This window comes from Opisthocomus hoazin, chromosome 16 (assembly GCF_030867145.1).
Source record: "Opisthocomus hoazin isolate bOpiHoa1 chromosome 16, bOpiHoa1.hap1, whole genome shotgun sequence".
Taxonomy (NCBI): Eukaryota; Metazoa; Chordata; class Aves; order Opisthocomiformes; family Opisthocomidae; genus Opisthocomus; species Opisthocomus hoazin.
The window spans coordinates 17,389,076-17,407,190 of NC_134429.1; the positions used below are offsets into that span (position 1 = coordinate 17,389,076).

The 18,115-nt window shown below is 50.2% G+C and overlaps 1 protein-coding gene across 2 annotated transcripts; it reads right to left on the bottom strand.

Moving 5' to 3' along the window:
* Positions 1–1,796: 1,796 nt before the first annotated feature.
* H6PD (hexose-6-phosphate dehydrogenase/glucose 1-dehydrogenase) lies at positions 1,797–15,949 on the bottom strand. 2 transcript variants are annotated; one of them, XM_075437399.1, is made up of 7 exons: positions 15,927–15,949; positions 15,136–15,287; positions 13,658–13,824; positions 11,247–11,903; positions 9,906–10,023; positions 7,419–7,688; positions 1,797–6,736 (listed from the first exon to the last, which is right to left on the bottom strand). In XM_075437399.1, the coding sequence occupies exons 4-7, from the start codon at positions 11,871–11,873 to the stop codon at positions 5,379–5,381; spliced, it is 2,373 nt and encodes a 790-aa protein (XP_075293514.1). In that variant the 5' UTR covers positions 11,874–11,903; positions 13,658–13,824; positions 15,136–15,287; positions 15,927–15,949; the 3' UTR covers positions 1,797–5,378. The 2 variants fall into 2 exon arrangements, with proteins under 2 accessions (XP_075293514.1, XP_075293515.1); XM_075437400.1 differs by lacking the exon at positions 15,136–15,287 and having other exon boundaries at positions 15,927–15,946.
* Between the last annotated feature and the right edge of the window lie 2,166 nt (positions 15,950–18,115).

Consider the following 18,115-nt stretch of genomic DNA (forward strand, 5'->3'; position numbering starts at 1 on the left):
TTACACAAGACCCAGATTGTTTTGTGGATAAGGAGATGCCTACAAAAAGGGAGCCCTGTTTAAGGAAAAAATGAGGCGATGTCTGGTCAGACTGCCACCAGGACATAGTTTCTGCGGGAAATTCCTCTCCGTAGAGCAATCTGTCAAAGGAGAGCCAGCACGTCCCGCCGCAGGGAGCAGCTTGAGGGCACAGGCCTGGCACAGTCTGCAGTGGTGCTTGCAGGGGAACCTGGTGCTGCATTGCTACAGGACGTGATGCCAGCTCTCTGCAGCGGGAGCGGCTGGAATGAACTCGATCGATTCACATTAGCCAGAGACATTGCACAAGGCAGCTTGATACAGGGTCGCTCTGGCTCCTGAAAAGTACTGTTTTTTCGCTCTCTCCACCCCACCTCCTTTCTTGCCCCTTTTCAGGCAGCGTCCACATTTTCAGTCATCTGTCTGGGGAAAGCAAGGCAATAAACCAAATCCCTACAAAGGCAGGCAGTGAATCTGGAGGCACAAATCCTGCTAAGGATTGCCTTTAGCTGTGGCTAAAGAAGTCAAGCACAGCACCAAAAAAATTGTTTCAAAAAGCATTAAGTTTTGCTGCTTTTACCACCACTGCCTCCACTCCCTGTGTTTGGGGAGGATTCACTAGTCCTGTAACTGCTTAGAGTATCTCTCTTCGGTGATGTGCAATGGTCTCTAAACTAAACAGAACTCTCTCTAAACTAGAATAAAATTCTTCTGACCTGGATGGGAAAATATTATCCCTGCCCTATGACTGTTCATCTCCTCACTTGCACAGCCATCTTCAAATTTACAAGTGGCTTAGACAATTCAGCATCACCAACATCATCAGAGAGCATCATACACACGTCACAGCAATGTACGTGGACACCCATGGGAGCACTGGAGAGAAGACCCACATCACTTGGTACCATAGAAATGCTCTGCTGCATTAGCAGCCCAAGGAAAACCCACAGGAGTCTGTGAACAACATTGCCTTTTCAGCAGCATTCATGGCAACGGGCATTGTAAGTCAGCAAGACTGCAGCAAGAAAATATCCGGTTTAAATCCTCCCATCCTCCTCTTGCCAGGAAGATGAAGCCTGCCTCTGCGGCAATAGGATGAGATGGCGGTGCTCCTCCTCCCCTTTCTGGGGCACACTGCACCTCTTCATTCCACCTAGCAGAGGTGCCAAGTGAGACTCTCCAATCACCAGGAGGAGGTGGCTGGTTCGGGACAAGAACCCTCAGGTACCAGGTAAACCCGAGTCTGGGCCTTGGCGCCAGGACCACGTGCAATGTCTTCCTAGCCAGAGTCACAGCACAGCTTGTTCCTGAAGTCCCAATGCATAATCTCAGCTCACAGATCTGGGCTAGATTATAGTTGAAGATGCAGCTCTATAAAGTCTATGTTATTAAGCAGCTCTGTACTATGGTGATGGTATCCATGGAAATGCAACTCAGGGAGTAAATGTGGATCAGTGGAGACTTTCCTAAGGCCTGGTGATTTCAGGACTCCGCACAGTATTGGGCGATTCCATCTTCTCACCTTAAAAGGGCTTTGGCTGTTCCTCTGTTTTGAAAAGTCCTGGCCTTCTTTGGATACACACAAAAAAGAGTGAACATTTAAGACTGCTGGTTTCACACTACAGAAAATTCAACATTATCCTCTTTGTACAACTAGAACTTTAACACTTCACTCACCAAGCGGACAGGAAAAAAACAGAATGAGCATCTATCTTTGAAAGAAATTAGAAGATACTATCGTTAAAAATTATTTATTTTTTTATAAATATAATTCTCTATTCATTACACAACATGAAAAGAATCACAAAACTTTACTTATGGCAAAATAAGATTTTACAACTTGGTTTATAAAAGTTGAAGTGAAAAATGAATTACTTCCAGTGTTAGTTTTCTGTAAAACATACAAATAATCATACCACTGAATTCTAGGAATGCACTTGCCATTAAAAAATATCAGTATCAATACTCACTTATGGGAGAAACAGACTACAAGCAGTTACTCCGTGGAGTTGCTTTTGCAAAGAAAGGTTAATACAAGCTCTCAAGAAGGTGCACACTTCCTATTAATAGCTTTCACAAAATAAAAATAGCACTGCTTCCTTGGCCTATAGCCCAGTGGATTTCTACCATTCTTCCTCATCAGATTTGTTGCTCATTTAAGCCTTCTTCCCATCTGCAGTTTCTCTCTTGCCAGTCACAAATTTCATATATTCGAAAATATTTGGTTTTCATTTGTCAAATGCTAAGTATTAAAGAGTTTAACAGGAATGTCTGTCTGTGTTAAAAAAACCCCAACCGACCAACCCAGTTCTAAAAAACCTCCCAAACAACCCAGACAGCTAAGTTCACCAAGCAAAACGTGTGTAAGCTTTTACTGGATTTTAATAAACTTTAGGATGACTTTTGGGGTGACCCATTAAAGACTTTCCAAGTGAACCCTGTCTTCAGCTGGAAAGAAGAGCTACTTTCTGGAAAGAAAACCACATGCTGATTTAAAAGTGCAAATAAACCTCTCTAAAATCAGTGTTTATTTCAAAGGTGCTAGTCAAATATTAATGAGAAAGTGTGCAGAAATAAGAAAACAGCAATGCCAGAGTCATCTGCAAAGTAGTAATAAAATCTGTCATTCGTAACAATAGATTTATTCACATATAGGTGAATTTTTCATTAAAACTTGTTCCCTCACACCAAATACAAAAGAACTGTAATGAAGTTAACATGGCTTTTTAAAAAAAAAAGAAAAATGATGTTTGAATTCATGGACATACCAAACCTAAAGCATCTTCCTCTGCACAGCTGTTTCAGCCACTGTGGTATATTCTGGAGCCAATGTTTGCTAGCACTCATCTACAAAGCAAATCATTCCAGAAGAGTTATTCCAGTTAACTCCTAGTGTATGCCCTTCTTCCAGACTCCACCATCAGCACCTCCACTTGACAAGCAAGTCCCGCAGCAAGGAACCTGCAGCGCGCACCTTCCTCCTGCTTTTCTATGCCACTCTCTTCCTCTGCGATTTATTTTCACCCTTTGGTGTTTGTGCTGGTAGTTCAGCCTGCCTGTAACCATGAAACAGGCAAAACATCTTCACCAACACCCACAAAAGATGGATGACCAGGCACCCTGATTGCCAAACCAGACCAGTTAAGGCACTTGTGTCTCTTCTGTGCTGTAGCTTTCTCAAAAGCTCAGCCACCACAACTCCTCTCCTTTCCCACGCGAAAGCAAAGCGATGCGCATCAGCGCAACTCAGCTCAGCTCGGTCAGATACAGGATGTAAAATGCAGATTTTCTGGACCATCTGCAAGAGGTGGGGGAGGCTGTCTGCCAGAAATCCCAGCCAGTCCCTGAGAACTTGGCCTTTTCCTGCTGCACGTAGCTTCTGCCAGGCTATGTTCTCCCTGGCTCTGTTTGACTAGGGACTGCTGATGGGTAACAGGCTCTCGAGAGCTTGCTCTGGACACTTTTATCTGTGCAATTAGCAGAGGATGAGGATTCTGATTTCTGCTTTAAGATAAGCATTATGCTGAAAGGCAACAGCTCCTGGGAACCTGGGAGCAGGCTGTGTAGACCTGCCCACCTTGCTTCACGCGCTATCAGACCACCGCTCCTATCTGCACTTGGATTTGCATCTTCATCCCTAGGATTCAGCAGACCCCCAAGCAGGGAAGGATTTGAAGCCAACGCCTATCGCCCAGCTTCCTAAAGCAAAGTCTCCTTCTTTCCCTATAACACAGATTTTTCCCACCAGCATCAGGGCCTCGTCCGAGCCCTCAGTCCCAGGGGTCACCTCAGACCCGGCCACTTCCACCTGGTCACCCACACTCAGCTACTTCTCTGCAGAAACAAGGCCAGGAGTCACAGGAAGATGACACCAATCCCCTTGAAAGCAGCCTCCACTCCTATGCGGAGTCCTCCCTGCAGTGGCTCTGTCCCATCCTGGTGCCAGCCCAGGTGAGTGGGTTTGTCTCCAGCCTCCACACGGACCGTCAGCCCAGGTTCTCCCATCTTGTGCTGTCTGGATTTCCTCACCAAAAGCTGCACTCTGGTGTGCTGTGGCAATTAACCATTAGAGAAGATCACGGAGGATTTGGGGCTATCATGGAAGCAGAGAGACCCCCACAGTGCGGGGCAGCATTCTGGGGAGGTGAGAATTATGAAAGGGAGAATGGGGTCTCTTGGTGGGACGAGATGTCTCCAACCCTTCTGGTGAGCAACAGAACTACATATTTCTATAACCACTTCATGTTGTCCTGTCAGATACGCAGTTTGCTAGTTCCATGTGCCCAAGTGATATGTACAGAGAAAATTCCCTCCCCTTATGAGTCTGTCCTCGAGTTCAAACTCCACCACCACCATCTGCGAACACTGTAACTACCTTAATGTGTGCTGTAATGACAGATATGTTGATAGTTTATAAAGATGCCTCCCACGGAAATTTTATAAGCCACTGAATGACACTGCAAGCTTCAATTGTGAGGACAGACAAAAGTTCATTTCAGAGAATGAGACAAAGGCAGAGGAAGACAATTAAAGAAAACATTTCTTTGCTAGCTAAACCCAAACAACACCTCTGAACACCAAGCTTTTCCCTCAATAATTACTGCACTGCAGGCAAGTAACAGTTCTGTGAACTCCCATATTTCTCACCCTGTCCCCATTATTCTAACAGCCTAAAAAGCGATGTCTCGTCCTTCTCCATCCCCCATGATATCCGCTATCCACTTAATGAAAGCAGCAAATTACTGCTTACAAACTCAGCCTCTGCTGCTGGGCGATTTGCAAAGACTCAGGACTGCAGCGAGCTCACAAATCAGCGTCAGCGAGCAGGGGCCACGGAAGGAAGCGGGTGCCTGTGCCTCCAGGAGAGCACAGCCACGGTCAGCGGCCAGCTGACACCAGGACCTTACCGAGACCACGACTCTGTCCCAGCCAGAGCATGAGCATGTTATTACTGTCTTCTAACCTGAGAATTTGAAAAGAAAAAATTGGCAGGTAGATAATTTCATAAGTCTCCCGTATTGCCCGCGAGGTAGTTAAATGCTAATAACCACAAAGGCCTGACAAGAGAAAACTGAGGCACTTCAAGGTGAGGTAATTTGTCCAAAGTCAGAGTCAGAATCCCTGGCAGAGCCAAGAATGCTGCACTGGGCTCCTGGCTCCTACCTAGCTCTGAACACCAAGAAGAGCTCCTTTCTGGGCTCAGATGTCAGAGGCACTGCTGGCCACAGATTTCCCCGATGGTTAGAAGAGTCTGTCAGGGACGAAGCTGCTGCTGGCAACAGAAAAACACGGACCTTGTGGAGGAAAATCGAGGCTGCAAGGGCCAACGCAGACAAAGGAAGAGGGACGCTGTGAAGACATCACCCAAGCAGAGCTTCATAATCCACGTACCACACCAGCTGGCCAGAGCTGGGGCTGACACCTGAGACAGGCCACTTCCTCGGCTGGTGGCCCACTCTGCTGAGCAGGGTGGTGATGTCGTGCTTGCCCTTCCCCAAAACCAGGACAAACACCTGCCTGGCCTTGTTGATGAGCGGTAGGCTAAGGCTCATCCTTTGGTGAGGTTTGACAGGGCTTTCTGTCAGCACCACAGCCTGAGCCCCTTCCAGGCCACTTTTGGACTGGGGGAAGAGTGAGGCAGTGTGCCCATCGGTGCCCACCCCCAGCAGCACCAGGTCAAAGCTGGCATTGACCACCAGGGCCATGATCTCCTTGGCATACAGCTCCGTGCCTCTGTCCTCCTCCACACAGAGCCGCTGGTTCAGGTGCACGGGCATGGGGTGGACATTGAAGTAGGGCACCCTGACGCTCTGGAGGAGGTGGTTGTGCAAGCTGAAGAAGTTGGACTCAGTGTCAGTGAGAGGGACGCAGCGTTCATCTACCAGCCAGATGTGGGTGTGCCTCCACGGGAAGGCATAATGGTGTCTTGCCAGCCGCTGGAATAGGACCACTGGGCTTGAGCCACCCGAGAGGGCCAGGTGAAACTGCCCAGAGCGTGCCACAGTCCTGCTTGCCGTCTCCTCAATGTCAGAAGCCAGCTGGGAAATCAAGTCCTCAGACCATGCTGAGACCAGGGGACTTTGCCGAAATTTGGACTGGATCATCCTGTAATCATTTGGCATCAGCCTGCCAGGGTTCAGCAGTTCCACTGGCTCTGCCACCGTGAATGCCACTTCCCCGCTCACCATTTCAAAGTCTAAGAGGTGCTGGTTCTCCACGCCTCCAGGGTAGAGGCGCAGGGGCTGGTGAGAAATGCTCTCCAGCAGTGGTGTCCAGAAGCCCCAGGAAGCCAGCAGGTTCTCGGTGGTAATGAAGAAGTCCTTCCTGGCATGGTAGATGTTGGAGATGAGGACAGAATACGCATCTCTCTCTTTGACCGGGCTGTACACATAGTAATCAGACAATGGTTGTCCAAAAACGTGCATGTCTGACTGACCCACTGCTTCTTTCCAACTGTCTTCTGGCATGACAGGCCTGAAAAGGTTCCTGCTCACGAGCACTGCAGGGGTGTTGAGTGCGCCATGCCCAATGTAGAAGATGATCTGCTTGGCTTTACACTGGCTGTGCCCTGCGTCTCTTAGAGTCTCACTCTGAGTGCAGTAGGCTCGGTTCTTGAAGAGAACACGGACATAACCCACCCGTTCATCCAGAGCTTTGCCAGAAGTGAGGAGGAAAGGGACCCCTTCCCAACGCAGGTTGTCACTGTGGATCAGCACACCTGAAATGACAGTGATCTCAGCTACCAAATTAAGTCTAAACAGCAAGCGGATCTGAGGGGATCTTTATCACCTACCCATCATTCTCCTTCCTTAGCATCCAGAAGTCTTGGCATCCACTGTGTCTCTTGCCCCCCTTTCAGGCCTTTCGTGACATGACTGGACTAACTGCTCTCCAGCTACCCTGCTGTGCTTCCTCCCAGGTATCCCAATTGATTAGCCTCTCATCTTGTAGAAAACCAGTTTCTGAGCATGAATATCACTCAGACAAAACCTTTAATGTTCAGAAGACAGAGCATGACCAGAGATGGCCCTGTGGTCTACCAAACACAGAAAACTGCCAATGCTTTACCCCTCAGATGCGGAGAGCAATTCGACTTTATGAAAAGGCAAAGGAGTTTGCAGGCCACTTCTAAAAATAAGGCAGAGATCTTATCAAGAATAATGGGACTTAGCTCTTATGCAACGCTTCCCATTCACTGGACTGTCAAGATAACCACCGTGACAACAGTATTATCTTGTTACAGCTCCCAGTCAGCATGCTGGTGGATGCCTGGAGACATCCCTGTTGTCAGCAGTGACGTCCAGAGTCATGGGGCCGGTATCAGCATGCAAGGACTCGCATCTCCTGCTCTCCTCAGCTCTAGACTACACCCCTCCCCATGGCCCAGATCCAACTCTCACCTGCAAAGGTCGGTGTTGTGCTGATGTAGTCCTGTGCCTTCTGCAGTTCCTCCTGTACTTGGCTGGCATACGCCTGATACTGACCCAACACGGCACTGGTTTTCTGGAGGCCCCGCAAGGACTGGAAGGCCTGCAGCTTGCACTGCAGAACCTCTTCGGCCCTGCTCACGTTGCCTGGGAGCTCCATGGTCAGGAACATCAGGGCCTCCGTGAGGTGGTTCTGCAGCACGTCCCGGATGACTCCATACTGCTCATAGAAGCTGATGCGGCCTGAGGACAAAGAGGAGGCAAGATGCCGGTAACCTGATGTGGTTTTATTGCAGCCTTGTCTCAGCAAGTATAATGTGTGTGCCAAGGCAAAGAAAGAGCATAAGCCCAAATCGGTTTGCATCAAGCTCCTCTTCTCCTAGCCCAATTACCTTGAAGCTATCAAGCCCAGAGAAGCGGTGGATGCCCCATCACTGGAAGCGTTCAAAGTCTGGTTGGACAGGGCTTTGAGCAACCTGACCAAGTGAAAGATGTCCCTGCCCATGGCAGGGGGGGTTAAACTAGATGATCTTCACAGGTCCCTTTCATCCCAAACCACTCTGATTCTAGGATTCTAAGCCTTTCCTCTCCCTCCAGAGGGGCTTCCAAAATGTCTCTGCCACTAAGATAAAGAGATAAAAGGTTCCCAAGGGACTGCTTGTCCTCCACAGACCATACAGAATCCTCGTTTCAGGTGCTCACAGGGCCTAAACCTAGCAGGAGTAATGCTCATGCCTGATCCTTCCTGAGAGCACAGAGCAGAAGACAGTTCTGCTTTCTTAGACTGCTTGTGCTTTCAGAAGCTGCAGTCAGCGACTAGCAGCAATATCCAGCTCAAACCTCCCACACACAGCACGATGCAGGGCCCCCGTATGACCCTCGCCCTGACACTCCTGTCCCACAGGTCACAGCACCTGGACCTGGGACTCCACACAACGGGCAGCTCTGCGCTAAAGCTTTGACCGAGTAGCTGGAAAGCAGGGTGAGAGCCGGACTCCAGCAGCTCTGTAGCTCCACGCTAGGCCCACAGAAGAGCTGAGGCTGGGCCCTGGCAACGAGCACTGCTCTTCACTGCCTCTTTTCCCCTGGTTTTCATGTCCTCAGAAGGCTCTGGCTGAGCCATGCCCTTGAGACAAAAGTTCATGCACAAAGCTCTGCTTCTCTTTCCCTGCCGGACTTCTCATGCAGGTGGGAACAGGGGAAGAAGGACAATGCTCTTACAGAGACTCCGATGCCTTTCTGTAGCCTATCGGCAGCAGGCTGCACACTGCAGACTGAATCACAGCCATAGGCTTCCCCTATTGATTGATACATTTATCTCCCTCGCTCTAATCCAAAGGCACATTCATTAACGTAATCAATGCTGCAGACTTGCTGGGAGCCAGGCTGCCAGCTGAAGCCGCACAGGGGAAAAAAAAGACATCAAATGAAAAACTACGAAGTTATGCAGAGTGGGGAGGGTACAGGGTGTAGCTGGGGCTACACACAGACAACACTGGTCTCCCTGAACCTCTCTGCAGTGCTTCCCTCTCCCACAGACAGGCCCAGGTGAGGTCTGGGTTGCCGAACCAAAGATTACCCAAAGTCTGATAAAGTTGCATTCATCGAGTTTCTGGTTGCTGAGGGAGGGAGGAAGAGAGGCAGGAGGAGGAAGATAGAGGAGGCGAAGGGAGCGGAGAAGCAATCCTGATGTTGCAGAACTGAGGGCGCCTGACATCCCAAGAAGTGCTGCGGGTGGCAGTCCAGCCCAGAGCGCTTTATGCTGAGCACTGCAGAGCGGATGCTGCAGCACTGCAGGGAGGGATTGCAGCCGTGTCCTTCAGCAGGAGACCCATGCTAGCGACTCTGGGCTTGGATCTTCCCTCCGCAATGCTCTTTCTTACTACAGAGAGGAAGGGGAATAAAAAGGCAGACAAACACAGACTGACCTGGGTACCCAGACTGACACCGACCAGCCGATATGAGTAACACCCAGGCAAAAGATGCAAAAGCATCTTCTAAAGAACAGTACAAATGTATACGCAGTGTAAGCTTGGTAGCTAACAGGACAGGAATACAAAAGCATTGCTGTTACAAGAACCAGATTACGGCAGCACTAAAGCGAAGCGGTCTTAGCTGGCATCAACTTCAAATCCAGTGCCTTTTACCAAGATTTGGGACAGAAAGCCAGGTGCAATTGCCCAAAGCTCTGCAGCGGAAAAAGGTGGGGGTCCTGCCCCTGCTCCCAGCTGAACTGCAACTGGAATCTTTCTTGGAAGCAGCAACACTACCTGGAATTGAGTCAGTCCCTAGCACGGGCGGTGTAAGACAGTCCCTCTCCATTTCCAGGGAGCAACATACCATTCATCTGCTTTTTTATTTCTGCACCAGCACTGCCTCGAGGGTCACCTTCACATCATTAACGAGCCCACCAGTTCTCCTCCTCACTCCACCCTAGCTCCGCACACTCGCCTCACCAACCTTTAGCATCCACAGTCTCTTTCAAGACAATCTCCACTCTTTCCACATGATGTCGGTTCCAAATTGGATCCAGAAACTGTCGGTTCTGATCTCGAAAAGGCAGGATATGGGCTACAGCCTGTGAAGGAAACAAAAAAAAAAAATCAAAGACCCAACAAAAACTCAGCAGATTTCCACAGCATCTCTGCCTCACTGCCCCAACCAGCACCACGCTGTGGCCAGCTCTGGAGTGCCAGCAGCCATGCCACACAGCAGAGACACAAGTGGGTCAGAGAAGAGAAAAATCAGCAAGAGAGCCTGCAGTGATGCACAGTGGGGTCTCCAATGGCTGTACAGAGCAGACATTGAAGGTCTCGCTGAGGCATTTTGAGGTTTCCCGTGAAAAAGGCTGAACTACAAACTGCAAGGCACCCAGCGTATAGCTGTCAAAGGACAAAGGGCTGAGTCAGACCACCCTGGGACTAACATACAGTTCCAAAGTGCTGAAATACATCAGATCAGATGCTCATACCATTAAAGCCATCTGCTCTTCAGGGGAGAAAAAAAAAAGAAAAAAAGAAAATAAGAGAATAAATCCCCCCCCCCCTTAGTAGAGAGGCTCTAGATGCTCTCCTTGCAGCTGGACATGCAACCTTCCGAGTCTGGCCACAGTCCCACGGCTGGAAAAGGCTGCTTTCAAAATGTGGCATCACGTTCCTCCGAAACAAGGATGGGATGTCCTTGAACACATTCCCTCTGGGACAACGCAGCTCCACATCCTGAGCTGTCCCTGCAGCAGCCAGTCCTCCATGCCCTCAGCAGAGCACAGGGCAGGAAGAAACCTTCTCCTAAGCATCCCGCAGAACTAACATCCCATCAGCTCCATATCATATCAAATTAAAAACTGCTTCTAGAAGCCGCAGCTAAGCAGAGGCCTGTGTGTAACGAGATGGGAGAACTGTGAGAGGGAAAGGGCGTTGCTTATTCAGCGAAATCAAAGCCCTGACCTTGGAGAGAAGACCAGATGAATTCTGCATCACTCCTTCATACGCACACACAGTTCATCCCCACACCCTGGCTTCCCTCTGGAGGGGGGACCCTCATTGCTCTAACAGGAGAAAGCCCTGCTTTGGTCTGCACATCTCCTCTGCTCTGTAAAAGCATGGACACCAGCACAGCACAGGACAAGAATAACAGTCCAGGACTCCATAAGCAAATGGAGGCATGGGAGCAGACTCGGTGGCTCTGCCTGAATTTGAGAAGGGAGCAACACCCTCGTTAGATGCAGAGCTGACATCCAACACTCTCCCAGCCACTAAGTCCCTCAACCTGGCAGGGGGCTGTGCATTGCAAGCCGCTCACATGTTTGCCAAGGTAGTGGTCCACCCGGTACATCTCCTCTTCCCTGAAGAAGCTTGTCAGCTCTGCGGCCAGCTGCTGGGCTGACTCCAGGTCATGGCCAAAAGGTTTCTCCAGCACCACCCGCAGCCAGGCTCCCGGAGGCGGTCTGCAGCTGCTGTTGATGTGGTGGGCAATCTCTGTGTAGGCAAACGGTGGTACTGAGAAGTAGAAGATCCTTCCAGCCTCCTTCAGCCCCTCCTGGCGAAGCAGTGTCTTGATCTCTCTGTTCAGCGCCGTGTAGTTTTCGGCAGTCTTCAGCTGGTGGTATTGGCTCAGCTTCAGGAACTGGTCCTTGAGCACCGCACACCGGTCGGGAGACTCATCCGGGGGACAGGCCAGCTTCTTCAGCACATCAAACATCAGCCTCTGCCCTGGCTCCAGAGCCGTCAGCGCAGCCCCGTGGAAAGTGAAGCTGTGGCCACTGCTCACTTGGTCCATGTAGAGTTGGAATAGACCCTGCCACAAATATTTCTTGGCCAAATCACCTGTGGCCCCCAGCAAGACCACCGAGATGTGGCCCTGGGACGCTTCAGCCAGAGATGGCAAGGCACCCACGAACAACACTGTGCACAGGACTCTTCTCAGCATCTTCGGAGAGAAGAGGTAGACCCAGGAACACTAGAGGACAGGATTAAAAAAAGGAAGTCTGTCAACCCATGTTAGACCACTGCAAAACACAATGCAAGGTACCTGCCTTCCCATTGCTGAAGAGCCAGGGCCTTCTGCCTGGATCCTCCACCCGACAGTCTCTCCTCCCCTCCATGATTTGAATCACGGCAGTAACTGAGGCTCTTGAAAAGACTGCAGTCTCCTTCCGCAAGCCAAGAAGGGAAGACAGCATCTGCCCAAGGTCTTTTGGTCGCATAACACAGCTGAGCTAACGAGGGGGTGTCGACATCTTTAGATTGTGAAACTGAAATCCATTTTACTACAAATTTCAGAGCTGGGTAGAAATGAACATGTGTGCCTGCAAATTAAATACTGCTTTCAACAACCTCCTGTTTGGGACTTTGCTCTAGTGGTATTACGCTGCCTTGGCATTGCTTCACATCAATATTGTCACAGCAGCTCAGGGACAAGCACGGTCACTGGCAGTGCCAGTACACAGGCTCTTCCTCAACACACTGCACTTTCAAGACTCATGTACCACCACTCAGGAATGGAGCTGAATCAGGTTCTAACGAGCTACTGGGAGACAAATGGTCTGACAGAACAACACGGGGGAAGAAGTAGTTTAGTCCTTAAAATTGACTCTAGACATGAGCCAGTCTCGACGCTGCCTCATGAGGGTTGTGTACGCGGCCAGGAGACAATGTGGGGTTTGTGTTCTGCCTACTGCAAATTCCCATCTCTGAAGAGCGTGAGTGAGCACCCGTTCTGGCCTTCTCCACCCAGTACCCACTCAAACCCCTGCAGCCAGTAACACCTGGTCTCCCTGACCAAAATGCCCCTTTGCTCATTCATATTTATTCTTGTTTCTCCAATCCAAAATAAAGTTGTTTTTAAGAGAAATTACACATTTAGTTCTTATACCTAGAAACATGGCAATGACTTTACATCTCAAGAGAGATAATCCAGAACAAGTGAATAAACCACCACGCTGTTCTCATTACACCAAGTATTATTTCAGAAGCAAGGACACTGGCTATGTCATTCTCTTAATTTCATTTTCTGAAGTTGTGTTTAGTGGAAGTATAGCCTTCACAGTACACAAGATAATTAGCTTCTTTAAAAACTTTTGGTTCTGGTCAATAACTTTATACCTTTTACTTTTACCTGTGTAGGAAAACCAGCCATTTTTTGACAGTAGGAAGAAAAAGTACATGGCTTTTTTTATACCGGCGCAGTTGCAGTCTCCCTAGGCTTTGCACTTGCATGATCACACTTTTTTAAAAAGGCAGTTTTATGACCACACTACTGAGAAATGGACCGTGGGTATGAGAATGAACATGATCATCTTACCTTCTGCAGGCAGAGACAAGACAGAAAAGTGTCTCATCAGATTCACAGATTCACAGTCAGCTAGAAAATGTATCACTGGCTCTATTGCTCCAGCTGGACATATGCCCTGGGACCAAAAGCTGTTAGCTTTTACCTGCCCAGACTTACTCATGCTTAGTTTTCCTAGCCTAGAGCAAAAGGCCTGATCCTTGCTCCCCTTGAATGGCAGAGGGACGAAACACAGATGTTGCCCTAGCTCTTGACTGGTTCTCCCCCTAGAAAGTTCCCAGAAAAGTCGCTATTCCATCACTTAACACAGGATCTGAATCAGCTAAAGGATGAGAATAACAATCAAAACAAGGAAATTCTGAATATCTCTCCCTATCTGCAGCTTGAACTGGCCTTTATAAACCTCATGTTTCTCTCCTCACCTGAGTCACAGGAGCTTTACAGAGACTTTAGTGGCAAGAGTAGCTGGAAACTTGTTGTCTTCACAGCCCCTCCTGAGCGCAGATCTCTCTTCTCCTGTGGCTGAGTCTACAGCAGTCTCTGATCAATGGTCGGGTGAACAAGCAAGATAAGGCAGGTTGCTCCCTTTCTGGTAAACGGAAGGAAAGACCCAATTACAGCAGAGAAAAAATGAACCTGCCTGTGCCAGCAGCGTCCCAGCATATCCCAGCTCCCAGCCCATACACGCTGGCTGTGCTAAACCTTTTGGCTGTGCTTGTGAGCAGGCGAAATGCAGGCGTATCTGACAACTCCCACAGTGTCTCCCAGGCCAACTCCTCTGCTTTGTGTGCCAGCTCAGATCGATGCTGAAGGCCTCCAGCTGAGACCCCAGTGAGCCTCCCCAGGAGCAGTCCCCCACCCCAAATCCCACAAGAACGGACTTGCAAAGACTGCAGCCCTGACGCAGGGAGAAGGGGGAAGCTTTACTGAGCCCCTCAGGACAGCACTTGTGTGATGCTACTGTGCCTTCTGGGCACCCTGGCTTCCCTCTCAAAGCTCAGTTTGCAGAGACTCCTTGGCTTTTCCATCCCTGTTTCCTGCATGGAAATCACACAGCAGCCAAGCAATTGGTTTGCTGACCACAACTGCGGCCCACTCTGCTCTGCCACTCTGCGAGGAGACAGCCCCAGCACTCCCCACAGGGCACATCACTCCCTCAAGAGACTGTCCAGCATCCACTGCAGCTCTCCAGAGAGCTTCAACAAGGTATATTGTAGTCATTATGTCTAGGTGGTAGCATCTCTCCCCAGCCTTCTGTTGTGGCTGCCTCGTCTCCCCTCCCTCCCTCCTTGCTGTGCTATTTAAGCTCCAGGTACCCCCTTAACGAACCCAGCAAAGTGCTGGTAACTGCAGAGGGGCAGAAGCGTGGCTCCTACGATTCTGCCTGCAGTATAAATAATTATCATTTTAAGCAGAGGTTTGGTTTTCCTTCCCCCACTCTGGGGTTATAATGCAGGTGACAAAGTTTCTCAGTGCAATAAAGCAGTATTTACATTTGCTCGGGCAACCTTTGTTCCAGGAACCCAGAGGCGTTTGACACGCTGCCTGCTGCACCTCGGCGGGCTGCGGTGACTGCGATGCTGCGCAGCGACTGCAGCTGGAGAGCAGCTACCTGCTACAGAACGGGAAGGTTTCGGGTGGGCCCTGCTCTTCCACCTACCCAGGGAAATGAGTGAATTAGCCAATTTCCTGGCAGATTCAGCTACACAGTCACATGTATTTCCAAGTCAACTGAAAACCAGTTTCACAACACTCCCAGTTGCAAAATTATTGTGCTACACTGCCCAGAGTAATCACAGTAAACCCACGGATGTTTGTTTACTGCTTTCATATCAGGCAATTGCCACTGTTCACATTAAAAAATAATACTCTAAAAATCCCCCAGCCAGCCAGCACAAACCTATTCAGTCAGGCTGCAGCAAAAGGCTCCTGACCGACGTACAACACTGCTGGAGCTTAACCCAGCAGCAAGCCCAGCCGCTGCGCTCGCTTGCGCAGTCACTGGAGTGCCGGCTTGAGAGGAGCTCACTTCAGGCCTTGGAGGTTCCCCTGCTGTATAGAAAAAGTGAAAAAGATCTTTTTAGTTGCTTTTGCATCCCCACTGAAAAATAATTTTAAGAGATGCATGGCCAAATGAGCACGGCCTAGGGCTCCTACAAAGCTACGTGTGCGAGGGGGAGAGTTATAGAAATTCTTTGAGAATTGGGAAAAACAGAGTGGTCTCCTGCATACGAGAAGATGGGAGCAGGAGTGACCTCACCCCCAGCTCCCGGGAAGGTCAGAGGCTGGATGCGGAGACCCACGCTAACAGCCAGCTGCGAGATGCGCTAATTAGCGCCCGGCCTTCCTCATTAAGCCCCCAGCGCAGCGCTGACACGGCCCGGCCCCGCACGGCAGCTCAGCCTCCCGAGCCCTGGGGAAGCAGCAGCGAGGGGGTCCGGCGCGTAGGGACCACTGCGACCCCCGACCCCAGCGGGGAAGCCGCTGAGGTGCCCGCGCCCTGCCGCGCCAGCGAGACCCCCACCCCGGCCCCCGCTGCCCGCAGCGCTGGGGACAAGGAGGCCGCTCCACGCCACGGCAATGCAGTGCCCCGCACAGGAGATGACCGCCCACAGCGGTAGAAGCCCCACACAGAGCAGCCTCCGTTTTACGTCCCCCGGCCCGCCCCCGCCGCCGCCGCCCCCCACTCACCTCCCTCCCACCCCGGGCCTGCGACCGGGGCGGCGGCGGCGGCGGCGGCTGCGGGCGGGCCCGACACAGCGCCCCGCCCGCCGGGGCGCTCCTCCCAGCGCCCAGAGACTCTGCGGTTGGCGTCCGTTCTCGGCGGGCAGCGCCGGTCGGGAGGGGCGAAAGTCGCAGGGCGTTGGGGGCTGTGGGGGCAGAGGCCGACCCTCGTGTGGGAGCCCCGGCCGAGCACCCTGGCTGTGACCGCGCCCGGGGCTCTGGGCCTCGCACCCTTTCGAGACCCAGGGGTTGCACCAGGCGTGTGTGCATTCTCTTGGAGCAGATTTGCCTGGAGAGGTTTATAATGCACCGTTAGGACAAAACATTTCCTGAGACCAGGAAAAGAAAAATTCTCTATTTTTCCCAGTTGGGTTGGCTGGTCTATTTTATATATGCATGTGTGTGTGTAGGTATATTTCTCTACAGAGCTTGCACTGCTTCCTGAAATTATTGCGACTCTACCATGCTACCTTCTAACTACACGTGTGCACCCCCGCCTCCAGTCCTGTGTTTTCTGCACAAAGGAAGCGCCTTGTGAACCTCCTGGAGCGTGTTTCAGCTCCGCTCGACAGTGAAAGCACGTCAGGCATGCACCAGGGCACATCACCCTGGACACATAGGCTTTGGGAGGGCAGTTGGAGTGATGGGAGGCAGGCAGAAAAGCAGCAGAACTCTGCAGATAGCCCCTCTGCACGTGAATGCGCACAGCAGAGCACTCGCGAAACGTCCTGGTACAGTGCAGGGCTTTCACTGGAGCTCGGCTGTTGTCTTCAAGCTCACCGGGATGAACAATGTCATAGGTATCATTTCCCTAGCTGGCTCCACCAAGTACATCAACACATGGAAATCTTTACGGTTGCTGGCTCTGAGATCTAAGCAGGCTGCAGTCAAACTCGGAGTCTCTGCTAGCATTGCTACATCAGGGCTCTAGTTTGGATTCCACCAGCTCCCCATGAAGCAACCTGTAAAATTAATATGAGTATTAAAAACTTGCTTGTTAAGAGCCCTGGCCAGCCAGGCTTCACAGCTACCATCCTAGACTTTGGAAAATGCTGTGGTTTTGCAAACCATGACTTGTATGGCAATAGCAAGGGGCTGTAAAGCAAAATTACATGGTTAAATAGCTATAACGGTACCCAGTAATAAATAGCATTACATTCTATGGCAAGACTAAACACCTGTCCTATTGTCTTTTTCACTCAAAGGTCCCAAATAATTTTCCACAAGTAGATATCCCTTACCACAGCTACTTTATGGGTGGGGAAACTGAGTCACACTGGCAGAACTGAGAACAGAATTGGGGTACCTTGCTGCTCAGGCCGATAATCCAGCAATGACATTGTATATAAACTGAGCCTTGCATTATATTTGCGATATAACTTTGAATCACATTTACAGTATAATTTCTTGATGCTGTAACCTTCTTCACCAATCTGTTCTGGAGGTTATTCCATCAGCGTGTGTGCCTGGTCTCAAAGAGACCTTTTATGGTACTGCAAAGGTGTCGGAGTGACAGCGAGCACTAGCACCTAGGTTTGACTGCAAGATGCGGGTCCACATGAGGGCTGAGGGAGACTGCAGTCTACACTGCTTCACATTACACATTGCTTTGTGATTCCGACCATGTCACTAATGCAGCTTTGGACTGGGTGAAGGCTGCATGCCTCTAACAGTGGCTCCGTTCCTGAAACCCAGCAGAGGGTGAATCGCAAGCATAACTCAAGTGATAAAATTCAACAAATTAAACTTGGTGAGGGTAAATAACTCATCTGAAAGAGCCAGCTTGACAAATAATCCAGCTCTGGAGATCTCCCCTTTCCACTTTATGTGATATTACTACACACTACATTTAGCTAGAAGCTTAGGGGAATCAGTGCTATATCATATACCTATGTATTTAACCCATTAATGACCCGATAACAAAGCTTGCTTAGCTCTCAGAAGCTCATCTGGGTCTGTTTGGGTACAGCAGACTGTGAGAAGAGGTAAATGGGAGTCCCCTCTTACAGTCTGTTTGCTGTTCTGGAAGAAAAAGGGGGTTGGCATCTACTTCAGCAGAAATCGTTGAAGTGCAAACCTCCCTGCTGCACGTTTCTGGCACATTGCATGAGATGAGCAGCTGAGGCCCTGGTCACTGGAGCCTGTTATTGTTACAG